General features: G+C 47.0%; 1 protein-coding gene across 1 annotated transcript in view; it reads left to right on the top strand.

The window, feature by feature from the left end:
* The window catches only part of LOC130357070 (cytochrome P450 4V2-like), a 49,919-nt gene extending 36,362 nt beyond the window's left edge, over positions 1 to 13,557 (top strand). Inside the window, exons 8-11 of the mRNA XM_056559425.1 lie at positions 91 to 193; positions 2,497 to 2,631; positions 2,858 to 3,037; positions 12,022 to 13,557. Of these exons, the coding sequence (XP_056415400.1) occupies positions 91 to 193; positions 2,497 to 2,631; positions 2,858 to 3,037; positions 12,022 to 12,206 (603 nt within the window). The 3' untranslated portion in view covers positions 12,207 to 13,557. The remainder of the gene's footprint in view (positions 1 to 90; positions 194 to 2,496; positions 2,632 to 2,857; positions 3,038 to 12,021) is intronic.
* Positions 13,558 to 13,920: the final 363 nt, after the last annotated feature.

Genomic DNA, 13,920 nt, shown 5'->3' with positions numbered 1-13,920 from the left:
CTTATTATAACTATTTGAAGGTCTCACTTTAATTTGTCGATGGTATTATGGTAAAACAGAGCATTAACATTTATATATTTTTCTATTTAGGGTCATGACACCACAGCTGCTGCCCTTAACTGGTCTTTGTTTTTAATGGGATCTCATCCTGAGGTTCAGGAAAAGGTACACAAAGAGCTCGATGACACATTTGGTAAGACCTGTCTCCAAAAAATGATTCACCAGCTGAATTTAGCCTGTTATGCATGGTACCGTATATACTCGAGTATAAGCCGAGTTTTTCAGCACGATTTTTCGTGCTGAAAACACCCCCCTCGGCTTATACTCGAGTGAACTCCCCCCACCCGCAGTGGTCTTCAACCTGCGGACTTCCAGAGGTTTCAAAACTACATCTCCCAGCAAGCCCGGGCAGCCATCGGCTGTCCGGGCTTGCTGGGAGTTGTAGTTTTGAAACCTCCGGAAGTCCGCAGGTTGAAGACCACTGCGGCCTTCAACATCATCCAGCCCCCTCTCACCCCCTTTAGTTCTGAATACTCACCTCCGCTCGGCACTGGTCCGGTCCTGCAGGACTGTCCGGTGAGGAGGTGGTCCGGTGGGATAGTGGTTCCGGGCTGCTATCTTCACCGGGGAGGCCTCTTCTAAGCGCTTCGGGCCCGGCCTCAGAATAGTCACGTTGCCGTGACAACGACGCAGAGGTGCGTTCATTGCCAACGTACTCCTGCGTCATTGTCAAGGCAACGCCTCTATTCCGGGCCGGAAGCGCGGAGAAGAGGCGCCCCCGGTGAAGATAGCAGCCCGGACCACCTCCTCACCGGACCACCTCCTCTCCGGACAGCCCTGCAGGACCGGACCAGTGCCGAGCGGAGGTGAGTACTCAGAACTAAAGGGGGTGAGAGGGGGCTGGATGATGTTGAAGGCCGCAGTGGTCTTCAACCTGCGGACCTCCGGAGGTTTCAAAACTACAACTCCCAGCAAGCCCGGACAGCCGATGGCTGCCCGGGCTTGCTGGGAGTTGTAGTTTTGAAACCTCTGGAGGTCCGCAGGTTGAAGACCACTGAGGGCGAATGATGAGAAGAGGATGATGAAGGGGGGTGGGGATGATGAAGGGGGTGTGTGGGATGATTACAAGGTGATGATGAAAGGGGGATGTGTGGGATGATAAGGGGATGATGAAGGGGGGATGTGCGGGATGATAAGGGGATGATGAAGGGGGGATGTGTGGGATGATAAGGGGATGATGAAGGGGGGATGTGTGGGATGATGACAAGGGGATGATGAAGGGGGGATGTGTGGGATGATAAGGGGATGATGAAGGGGGGATGTGTGGGATGATGACAAGGGGATGATGATGAGGATGTTAATGACGGGTCTGGATGATGACGGGGGGGATGAGGTATTTCCCACCCTAGGCTTATACTCGAGTCAATAACTTTTCCTGGGATTTTGGGTTGAAATTAGGGGTCTCGGCTTATACTCGGGTCGGCTTATACTCGAGTATATACGGTATTTTTGTGTATAACGAAGAACAAAAATTACAGTTATAGTTAAGGCAAAAAAAAAAAGTTTAATTGCCATACTCTGGAGACTTACCTAACTTCCTCTTCTTATTATGTTTTTTTTTGTTGCCTCATTTTTGTGGCATATGATAGTAACATGGGTCCAGAAAGCTCTTTTCTTGGTAGACATTCATATTTTTAGCCCCAGTACAGACTCTTGTCTACTGTTGTGTTCCTTATAATTCACTAGTCAATTGTTATTCAGTATGAGTTAAGTGCCAGTAACAGGACCTGCAGGTAATGTGTTGTGCTTCTCCCAGGTAAGGCTTTTTGAACATGTTTTTTTTTTTTTTTTTTTTTTTAATGAGTCGAATACTGTATGTGTCCAAAGATTTATTAGAGAGACACATACCTAGTGCAACACATATTTGTTCTCAGTGTCCAGCATGTATAAAAGCAAGCTAGTGCAAACAAATATAAAAACATTGGAATTAAAATAACATGACAATATAAAAAGGAAAATAATCTGTATTTTATACTTAAATGTGCAGAGTGTGAATGTCCCCTAAGAGTTTTTACCTCTTTTGCTTTGGTGTGGTGTGTGCCAAAATGTGTGCCACGTATACGTATACTGATACATTTTGTGAGAGGCAATAATTCTGTGTAAAACACACCAACTTGTCAGGTTTGGGAGAGGTCAAGGATTTTGGACAAAGTTTGGTTCAAATGGGTGACAAAATCTGTCCCAAATGATGTGTGCCAAGAAACATATATAGGTGAGCTATACTTACCTGGCTCTTCAGATCAAACTACACTACAGGTGGCAACAACATGGACTTAGATGGAATAGATTTGTGTCTATCTGACAGAAATGGCTCTTTAGGTTTTGTTCACTGAATATTCACTTAAAGTAATGAAAGTTACTTCCACTCTTGACCTGACAACCAGTGCATTATATGTTCATGCCCTAAAGCCATTTCCTTTATGTTATCCTTAATAGGTCAGTCTGACCGTCCAGTAACTATGGATGATATGAAGAAGTTACGATATCTTGAAGCAGTTGTTAAAGAAGCTCTTCGACTTTACCCTTCAGTGCCATTCTTTGCACGGACCACTACTGAAGATTGCATCATTAGTAAGGAACCTTAGCTTAATGGGAATGTCTGTTATCAAGGAAATGTTCCTATAAGTGGGAATAAACATTGTTGCATTTGCATGTGTTTAAACCTGATATGTCTTAGAAACCTTTAGCAAAGGAAGCGACAGTAAGATGCAGATTTTCTTTGCTGTTATAAGACCCTGTCCACATATGACTATAATATAGCTATATATGACTTATGTGCTTATGTTTCCTACCATAGGAGGTTTAACTGTACCAAAAGGTGTGAGTGTAGTCATAGTGCCTTATGCTCTGCATCGGGATCCAGAATATTTTCCTGAACCTGAAGAATTTAAGCCAGAAAGATTTCTCCCTGAAAATGCAAGTGGACGTAATCCATATGCCTACATACCTTTCTCTGCTGGACTCAGGAATTGCATTGGTAAGTTGAAAAATACCTAAAATGTCTGTGTGTAAATATGTAGGGAAAAAAATCCAGCTCCTGGTGAAAAGCAGAAATCCTAAAACTTAACTTTTAATCATGCACATTAAAAAAGGGGAATGCCACGGCAGGTGGCAAGTGACATGTCACTCTAAAATCAGGAGTAAACGCCAAATATGTAGGCAGGCTTGTAAAAGTATAGGTGAAAGCAGACGATCAGGTAGCATTGCAGTTTCTGATACTAAAAGGAAATTGTAATGTATGGGCAGGGAAAAGGTGAAGTCCTACCCTCGCCCACAACCTCTATCCCTTAGGCTAGGTTCAGACTACGGAATCTCCAGGCAGAAAATTTCCGCCCGGAAATTCCGAGTGCGGCCAGCGTTGACTGAATCAGTCGGCGTTAGGACCACGCGGACACTGCAGTCTCCAATAGACTGCAATGTGTTCCGCGAGTATTTCCACCTGAAGAAAGAGCAACCCCTTTCTTCAGGTTGAAATCTCCAAGCGGATTTTCCGTTCACAAATTCCGCTTCACAAATTCCGAAGTGTGCATTTGTGATTGGAAACCCATTCACTATACAGTACATTTTAGCAAGCAGAATTTCCACCTGCAATTTCAAAGCAGAAATGCAGACGGAAATTCCGTAGTCTGAACCTAGCCTTACTATTGCGTATCTGCCCTCAACCACAGAGTCGGTCCATGTCTATCTACATTCTGGGCCTTCAGAGTCAAAATAACTACAAAAATACTCAGTCACAGGTCAGGGGATTGTCAGAAATACAAAAGGTAAATGTACTATTAACAATACAGAGGGAGACAAGTAAACCAACATATAAATCAGTGATGAATGAACAAGCTGAAATCAAAACCAAGAGAACCAGAGAGATGTCGAATCAGAAAGCAAGGGGTTAATCCAGGAAAACAGAGCCAAAGTCAGATACAAAAAAGCAAAATACAATATAGAACACTAGCTACAGAAAATATCTTCTTTCACTGGCAAAAGTACATAGCCAGTAAAGGCTTAAATAGCCAGCTAAACATGTGTGGTCACACCAGGTATTTGATAGGTGGGCGGAACAGAGCCATGATGGATCAGGGTGTAACCACAGCAACCGAACAAAGGAAACAAACAGGAAATTTAAAGAGACACTGCTCTTACAGGAATCTTTCCATTACTTACTATGGGCAACTGACTGGATGCAGCCTGAATGTGTGTTGTCACACTATGTCGGGGGGATTTTTCATAACCTGTGCAGAGGAATAGTTGCCCATAGCAACCAATGGATTGCTTATTTCGTTTTTCATAGGCCTTTTTTAAAATGAAACAAGGAATGTGATTGGTTTCTATGGGCAACTGCACCCCTTTTCTTCTCCCCATATATGTTTACATTGAAGCTGTTAGAGTTGAATAGATGTGTAATGTTTACTTAATCTAGATTAAAGGGGTTATGGCCTATTCTCGTATATGCCATTAATATTAGATCAGCAAGGGTCCGACTCCCATCACCCCCTGCCCTTATCCTTGCGGTGCTATATTTTAGCAGTGGCAGTGCAGGAAACTGCAGTGTTATCTCCATCAAGTGAGCAGGACAATGCAGCGGCTCCTTGTAGTGTTGCTTCTAAAAGTAAAGTGCAGGGATGAGCACAAGTAAACATTGACAATGTTAAACAATGAGGCTCCAGCTCCAGCTCACACAAACACATGGCCTTAAAAAAACTGGCAAGGCTGGCAGGAGTTGGAACCCTACTGATCTAATATTTATTGGCATATCTGGAGGATAAATTATTGATTTTTACAGGCTGGATAACTCCATTTAAGCCCTTAACGACACATGACGTAAATGCGAGTCATGGTGCGTTAAGTACCACTGCACCATGAAGTACATTTACGTCATGTACATGATGCGAGCACCTGACCGGATAGGGGATAAGATGTCGGATCGTGAGGGTCCTGACTCTGGGGACCCAAGTGATCTTCCTGTGGCCCGGGCGTTCCTTTTGAGCAAAGGGTGCAGCGCTGGAGGCTCTTGACATCACGGCCATGCCCCGCTCATGATGTCACGGCCACACCCCGCTCGTGACATCAAGGCCACGCCTCGCTCATGACATCAAGGCCACGCCCCCTAAATGCATGTCTATGGGAGGGGGAATGACGGTGGTTATGCCCCCTCCCATAGACTTGCATTGAGGGGTGTGGCCGTAAAGTCACAAGCGGGGCATGATCGTGACATCACAAGCCTCTGCCCACCATCGCCAGTGATCCGGCACAGAGAGAAGTTCGCTCCGTGCACCAGATGTCTGGGGTGCCACAGCCGAAATTGTGGGGGTCCCCAGCGGCAGGACCCCCGATATCAGACATCTGATCCCCTACCCTTTGGATAGGGGATAAGATATTTAGGGGCAGAGTACCCCTTTAAGAGCTGTTAAGCAGTGTTATAAATGTGTTTAGGGGCTTATTTCATTGCCGATTTGTTGCATACTGAAGAAATTCTCAATTTCAGAAATGTGTCTACTCAGTACTATAGAAATTATTACATATTGGCTTTGAACTATTGCTGTAAAAATACAGTTTCCTTCTGTCCCAGGGCCCTCCTTTTGGGAATGAGTGGTAGTCTGAGATCATGGGTCTCCATTGGTGTTACCTAAATGCGTACCTGTCATATCACAGAAAAAAAAAATGCTTTCTCTATCGGCTCCATTGGGGGACACAGACCGTGGGTGTATGCTGCTGTCTCTGGGAGGTGTGACACTATGGTAATAAAAAAAGTTGGCTCCTCCCAGCAGGATATACCCGCCTCCAGGCCCTGAGCTAATCAGTTTTAGCTTAGTGTCTTGCAGGAGGGGGACATGGTCTGGAATTCTCCAGACCAGGTCTTCTGATTTATTGTTTTCCTAGTATAGGGACGTGTTAGTTTTTTATTCCTTTTTCTTTCATGTTTTCAGGTGGGGACTCCGGTTCCCTGTTTCCCCATTGCGAGTAAGGGGCACAGACATTGCGTATATATGCGCTGTTCCCCCCCCTCTCGCCAACTGTCAGCGCCTGGGTTGGTACCTCATGGGTCCGGGTCCCCCTATTCCCCGACAAGCCTTACTCGCGCATAGCAGCTAGACGTGATGCAGGCGACAAAAAGCTGACTGAAGACTTCATGGAAGACTCCATTAGGTAAGTTCTTCTGACTGAGGTAAGTACATTTCCCTTTTCTCCCTTAGGTGCGGATTTGCAACCTCTGGAGACCCTCAGTTTTTGGCCCATCTTTTCAGGTTTATGGGGCTGGCTTATACTGGGGCTTGAGCTGGGGCGAGCAGTGGCATCTTAGTGGGCATACATTCTGTTTTCACACTGTGTGAATGTGTTTTTACTGCTTCACTGTGTGTGTGGTGTTTACTGTGCGGCTATAACCTCGGCGCCTTATATGCGGTTGACAGCCGTGGCGCTCGTTCTGGCCGGGCGCTCTGAGCGCCGGCTTACTTTCGTTTTCTCCGGCAGCCGCTGCTGGCGTTTGGCCGCCCACTCACTTCCCCCCGAGCGCATATGCGGCTGACATGTGCGCTCTGGACAAGGAGCGGGCGCCATTACAGCTTCTTCTCCGCTCTTCTCATAGCTCTGCCCCCTGGGCTGTCGGAGCTCCCTAGAGGCGCGAAGTGGCCTCCAATCAGCGCCGTGGGCGCGAATTTCAGTAGGGGCCAATCAGTTAGTGCCTCTGCCTCAGGCACGCCCCTCTCTGGCTATTGGCTGGTCCGTTTTACACTCTAGCTGCACGGAGCCGAGTTCTCCTCACTGCAACTGCCAGGGGACACAGACTAGGGTGAGAAAGTTCCTGTCTTTTTCTCATTATGTCCGTACCCAGAGCTGTTCCTCCCTCTAAACAGAAAACTGGAATGTCAATGTCTTATTTTGTCTGTAAGCACTGTAATGCTAAGATACCTGGCTCTACTGAGCCCACTTGCTCTGCCTGCTCCACTGCTCCCCCAGACCCCATGGTACCCCCGGATACCCTTTTGGTTCTGGTGGATTCAGCCACCCCTCCAGTCTGGCTTTCTTCTCTGACCCAGTATATGGCTGACTTGATACAAGTCTCCCGTTCGGTGGCTGAGGCCTCCCGGGAAGTGGCGTCCGCCTTGAAGGGGTCTGCCCTGCGCCGGCCCTCTCTGGGGGCCCGCTCCTCTTCCCCACATCTTCACGCTCTCACAAGCATACTGGGGTGCCTTGTTCAACTCTTCCATTGAGTCTTCAGATAGGCGTGGGCGCTTCCCCCGTGGGTCCCGCCCCCCTGTCATCTGGTCACTAATGTCGCTCCTCCAGAGGACGTTCTCGGAGTCGCCGCTCTGCCACGCCAGAGCCGCGTAGCCGGTCAGGGTCACCACCCTCCAGGACTGCCTCCACTCGTTCACATTCTCCTGGTGGACTGGCTAACAAGGTTTCCGAATCGGCATCTGACTCAGAGGACCGCTCGGGTACAGTTGAAACAGTGAACTCATTGGTCTCAGCCATAAGAGACACCTTTCACTTAAGAGCACCCAGGATCTTTGGATGTAACTCCTGAAGTATCCTTTCATCGTGCTAAGCCAGCACCTCAAAGGTTCAGCTCTCACGCTGACTTTGACACCATTCTGGAATCTGCATGGAAACATCCAGACAAGAGGTTCCCTGGAATAAAGACGATTCAAGAACATTATCCATTTGACAAGGATCTTGTCACTAAGGTGGTTTCCCCTCCTTCAGTGGATCCACCAATCTCCCAAATCTCTAAGGCTACTACACTGCCTCTGGCAGATGCGGCTGCCTTCAAGGATTCCACGGACAAGAAGGTGGAGTCCTTAGCGAAGTTTGCCTCTGAAGCAGCTGGCTTTTCGCTTCTTCCCATCTTCGCCTCGACATGGGCGTGCAAGGCCCAATCGGAGTGGTGCCTAAAACTCCGTCAGTGTATCCTAGCGGGATCCCCCTCAGAGGATCTGTCTGCTCTGGTTCTCCAATGCCCTAAAGCTGGGGAATTTCTGTGCACAGCTTCCATGCAGTCAGCCCGTTCTGCTTTTGCTGTAGGTCACCTAGTTGCTCTCCGCCGTTCTATGTGGCTTAAAGCTTGGAATGCGGATGCCGCTTCCAAAAGGTCTCTCACTGAGCTTCCTTTTAAGGGTGGCCGTCTTTTTACAAGCGCCTTGACGAGATTATCTCTGAGGCGACGGGGGGTAAGAGTTCCTTGTTGCCTCAAAATAAGGCAGGCTCCACTTCCCAAAGGAAGTCCTTTTGGTCCTTTTGGACCCTTGGCCCCAGCAAGGGGTCTGAGCAGGCACCTTCGCGGGACAAGAAGGCTCCCTCATTCCAGGCGCGCCCTCCCTTGGAAGTCGGACACCAACCGTACCGGCCGGTTTGCAGCCAAATCAGGCAACCGCAAACCCACTTCCGCATGAAGTAAAGCCCCCACCCGCAGTTTTTTCTCGGGTGGGAGGTCGTCTCTTACTTTTTCGAGACATCTGGACCACACACATTCAGGATTCCTGGGTCAGGGACGTGGTGTCCAACGGTTACCGAATCGAATTCGCCTCGCTCCCGAAGGGATCACTTTTTTTGATCCCGGGCCCCCCGGTCTCCTTCTCTGGCTAAACAATTTTGAGAGGCTCTCCAGTCTCTGCTTCTCCAGGGGGTTATCATTCCCGTTCCTCCAGGGGAACATTTTCGGGGTTTCTATTCCAATCTTTTTGTGGTCCCCAAGAAGGACGGTTCTGTACGACTAATCCTAGACCTCAAGTGTCTCAACCGTCCTCTTTTCATCCGCCACTTCCGAATGGAATCTCCTCGTTCGGTAGTGACATACCTAGAACAAGGGGAGTTTCTTTCTTCAGTGGACATCAAGGATGCCTACCTCCATGTGCCAATATTTCCAGGCCATCATCGGTATCTTCGCTTTGCGATTCCGGAGGGGCATTTTCAACTCTTAGCCCTCCCCTTTGGCCTGGCCACAGCTCCTCGGGTCTTTACCAAGATCCTTGCGCCAGTGATGGCCCTGTTGCGGTCAAGGGGAGTCTCGGTGATACCCTACCTGGACGTCCTTCTCATCAAGGCTCCCACCAGAGCCCAGATTCTGGAGAATGTGGATGTCACTCTTCACACTCTGGATCGCTTCGGGTGGATGGTCAACCGGGACAAGTCAGTCCTCTCTCCCACCCAGTCTCTGATCTTCTTGGGACTTCACTTCAACACGGCCTCTGCCGGAATTTGCCTTCCGCCGGACAAACGTCTGACTCTTATGTCAGGAGTCCGCTTCCTTCGGGTTCAGGTCCCAGTTTCCATCCGCACTTGTATGAAAGTCCTGGGTCGGATGGTGACGGCCATGGAGGCCGTACCCTTTGCCCAGTTTCATTACCGCTCTCTTCAGCTGGCGATTCTCTCTCGATGGGACAGATCTCCTCTGTCCCTCAATCGCAAGATTGTTCTCCCTCACAGGATCCGTCAGTCTCTGGTGGCTCCGCTCCCCCCTTCTTCTTCAGGGTGGGTCATTTCTTCCCCTTCACTGGCAGGTAGTTACAACGGATGCCAGTCTGTTGAGCTGGGGCGGTGTGTTCAGAGATTGGACGGTTCAGGGACTCTGGTCTCCCCGAGAAGCCCTTCTTCCGATAAACATATTGGAACTACGGGCGATTCTTCTTTGTCTTTTTCATTGGGAGTCCCGGCTTCGGTCCCGTCCTGTCCGCGTCCAGTCGGACAATGCCACAGCCGTGGCGTACATAAATCGTCAAGGCGGCACTTGCAGCTTGGCAGCCATGGCCGAGGTGACAAAGATTCTCATCTGGGCGTAAAGCAAGGTTCCGGCCATTTCAGCGATTCTCATTCCGGGGGTCTGCGACCTCTGGGCCATTCCAGATGTGGACCTCTTCGCGTCTCGGCACAATCAAAAGATCCTTCCTTTTGTGTCCAAGTCCAGGGACCCTCAGGCTCTAGCCGTGGATGCCCTAGTGATTCCTTGGGGGGGGGTTTGCCCTACCCTACCTGTTCCCTCCCCATCTGCTCCTTCCCAGAGTTCTGAGGAAGCTCAAAGCGGAGGGCGTTTCCGCCATTCTGGTAGCTCCAGATTGGCCCCGAAGGTCGTGGTACGCTGACGTAGTCAGGCTCCTGGACGACGCTCCGCTGCGCCTTCCGCTTCGTCCTGACCTGCTCTCACAGGGTCCTCTTTGCCACCCCAATTTACAGTCACTGCATTTGACGGCGTGGCGGTTGATACCGCGGTTTTGAGGGCCCGCAGGTTCTCTTCCCAAGTCATTCACACCATGCTCAGGGCTGGTAAGCCCTCCTCTGCAAAAATTTACCACCGTACTTGGCGGTCTTATTTTCGCTGGTGTGAAGCTCAGGTCCTGTCTCCTGTGACTTTCTCGGTTCCCCGTTTTCTCTCCTTTTTGCAGTCGGGTTTGGAACTGGGGTTGCCTCTCAGTTCCCTTAAGGGTCAGGTTTCGACCTTTTCTTTTCTTTTCCAGCGTCCTCTGGCTTCTAATTCTCATGTCCGGACCTTCCTTCAAGGAGTGGCGCATGCTGTCCCTCCTTACCGGTCACCCTCTCCCCCTTGGGACTTGAATCTGGTTCTGAGTGCCCTCCAGGGTGCACCCTTTGAGCCCCTTAGAGAGGTGTCTCTGCGCTTACTTTCTTGGGAGGTGGCGTTTCTTGTTGCTATCACCTCCATCCGGAGGGTGTCTGAATTGGCGGCTCTCTCCTGCCGGTCTCCGTTTCTGGTGGTCCACCAGGACAAGGTTGTTTTCCGGCCAGATCCTTCCTTTTTACCTAAGGTGGTTCCGGCTTTTCATCTCAATGAGGACATTGTCCTCCCGTCTTTTTGTCCTGCTCCTTCTCATCCTAAGGAGCATTTACTCCACAAACTGGATGTGGTTCGGGCTGTTAGGTCCTATCTCTCTATTACTTCTTCGTTTCGTCAGTGTAATTCCTTTTTCGTCCTCACGGAAGGTCGTCATAGGGGACAACCTGCTTCTAAGGCCACCATTTCTCGGTGGATTCGGTCTGCCTTTTTGGAAGCCTATCACTGTAAAGGGAAGATTCCTCCCTTCAGGGTTGTGGCTCATTCTCCCTGTTCTGTTGGGGCATCCTGGGCTCTCCAGAACAGAGCCTCGGCCTCGCAGATTTGCAAGGCGGCTACCTGGTCATCTATGCACACTTTTTCGAGGTTCTACCGGGTTCATACCTTCGCATCGGCTGATGCTAGTCTGGGCCGTAAAGTGTTGCAGGCAGCAGTGGAACGGCCGTCTGCCTGACTGTTTATCTGCCCACCCAAGGGACGGCTTTGGTACGTCCCACGGTCTGTGTCCCCCAATGGAGACGATAGAGAAAAGGAGATTTTTTATTTACTTACCGTAAAATCTCTTTCTCGGAGGATCCATCGGGGGACACAGCTCCCACCCTTTTTTGGGGTTATCTTCGGTTCTCTGTCCGAGGGTGTGTTCAGTTGTATTTTTTCTTCTGGTTCTCGGACAGTTTGGTTCTTCTTTGACCTGTCGGTCCTCTCCTATTGCTCTGGAACTAAAACTGATTAGCTCAGGGCCTGGAGGCGGGTATATCCTGCTGGGAGGAGCCGACTTTTTTTTTATTACCATAGTGTCACACCTCCTAGAGACAGCAGCATACACCCACGGTCTGTGTCCCCCAATGGATCCTCCGAAAAAGAGATTTTACGGTAAGTAAATAAAAAATCTCCTTTATATATATATATATATATACAGATTTTTTTACATGTCTTTTCTAGGTGTCTAGCTGTTGTATTTAGCTCACAAATCCCTCTATTCTGCTGCTCACTCATTCTGACATTAACTGCTTAGGAAGGGACAAGTCCGAAGGCAAGCACTCAGTCACCCTCACTCACCATGAATTTGCTTCCTCTCTGAGTCTACTGTGCTGTTCTTCTTTCTGGTCAAGCTTACAAATGTTTGTGTTTATGTTGATGAAATTACTAATGTTTATCTCTTGCTTATATCTTGTCATACACAGGCCAGCGATTCGCTTTAATGGAGGAAAAAGTGGTGCTATCGGCTATTTTGAGAAATTTTACTGTGAAAGCAAGCCAGAAACGTGAAGATATCAGTCTGGTGGGAGAACTCATTCTTCGTCCACAAGATGGCATGTGGATTGAGCTGGAGAAAAGAATACCCAGCTCTGCTCAACAGACATTATAAGACAACTCCCATGTGTGAACCAGGCACATTTTATCCTGAATCTATTCACACAAACAGCTTTTGTGGCTTTTCCTTCAGTTTTTTTTATTCAAAGACTATGTTCACACACCAGAATTTCCGCAGCGGACATTCTGCCACAGAGATTCCGGATTTCGCAAAATTATAAGACATCTCTTTAAATTTTGTGTAATTGAAGTATTTCTATAGAAGAATGTAAGAAAAAAAATGCTTGAAAAAACGCAGACACACTCTTAGATTTTTCTATGCTCGTTTTAACCTATAGAGGTCTATTGGAGGAAAAATACCACAAACTAGGTGAGAGAAACAACATAAAACTGTCCCTGATCAAAAAAAAACACCATAAACAAAATGCACTGTAGATATGGTGTTTTATATCCCCCTATTTACTACTAATTCATATGCTAACCAACATCTGGATGTGACGTTTTTCACAACAAAAAATTCAATTAGTGGCCCATGTGATTTTTTAATTTTTCCAGAAAAATGCCTTGTGTGTCACCCTAACCAATGACACATGGTATTTTGGTCAATATTTTTGTACAAAACCAGGAATTGATTCAAAACATAGAAAAAAATGCAATTTTTTTTTTTTTATTAGAGTTTTTCTCACTTCTGTCAACTTCTGTCAATTCCATTTCTGGTTTTGGCTAAAAATACTGACCAAAATACTGTGTGTGAACCCCAGTCTAATACTTGTAAACAGTTCAGTGCTTGTAAATAGTTCAGTGCGTGCTGGTAATGTAGAGAATAAACTAGTTGGATATTTTATTAAGTTTCATATTGAAGTTGTTGAGGCCATTTAATATTTGTATGGCAGCCTGCAAAAATGATAGCTAAAACTATAGCTAAAACTGCCCTTATTGCTCATAGCAACCAATCACAGGGACATTTTTATTCATGCAGTGGGCAACAAGCCAGTTTTTGGTTAGTTTTGGTACATGAGGCTCAATGATAATATGTTTTTAAACAATAAAGGAGCTGTCAGTGATGTCATCAGGAACATGACTTATTTTCGAATGAGAAAAAATATATGGATTGTAATAAAAATGTATAAGAAATTCACAAACTGCCTAAACCTGCAGTCAAACAGTATAGTATAGCTTACAGAGAAACATAAGTGTACAGTTTATAACCAAGGTATGCTAGCATTGCATTTTATTTACACAAGAAAGTTCTAATTTAACACAGCAATACCCAATGGCACAGACGATTGTAAGATGCGTTGTAGAATCTTGCTAATGCACTCAATGGCTTGAATGTATAATTTAATGTTCAATTATTCAATTTTTTTATAAGCAAAATTCTAATAAAATTTGGCAATATCTTCTAATTCTTTAATGTGTATCTTAGTAGTTAACTACAATTGTGAATGGCATTGATTTATATAAGCAAATACATGCAAGATATAGTATGAGATTAGAGTTCATTTTCCCCTGTTAGGATGTTACACAGTTCGTGCTGGCAGTTGTAGTGTAACTTTTGTTTGTCTACATTCAAACCAAATTTCATACATGAGCTATACTGTAGGTATATACATTTTGTTTTACATATCTATCAAACTTATATAAAAATATGAACTTGGCATATCGGTAAGGCTCTATTCACAATAGGGGTGTGATTCCACAGAAACAGCACGGCTCAACCTTGCCCATGCCAGCGGGCTTGGGTATTATGTTTAAGGTATATGGGGAGG

The sequence above is a fragment of the Hyla sarda genome, chromosome 1 (genome assembly GCF_029499605.1).
Source record: "Hyla sarda isolate aHylSar1 chromosome 1, aHylSar1.hap1, whole genome shotgun sequence".
NCBI lineage: Eukaryota > Metazoa > Chordata > Amphibia > Anura > Hylidae > Hyla > Hyla sarda.
Note: the sequence above shows the minus strand (reverse complement) of the source record. Positions and strands in the feature narration are given on the sequence as shown.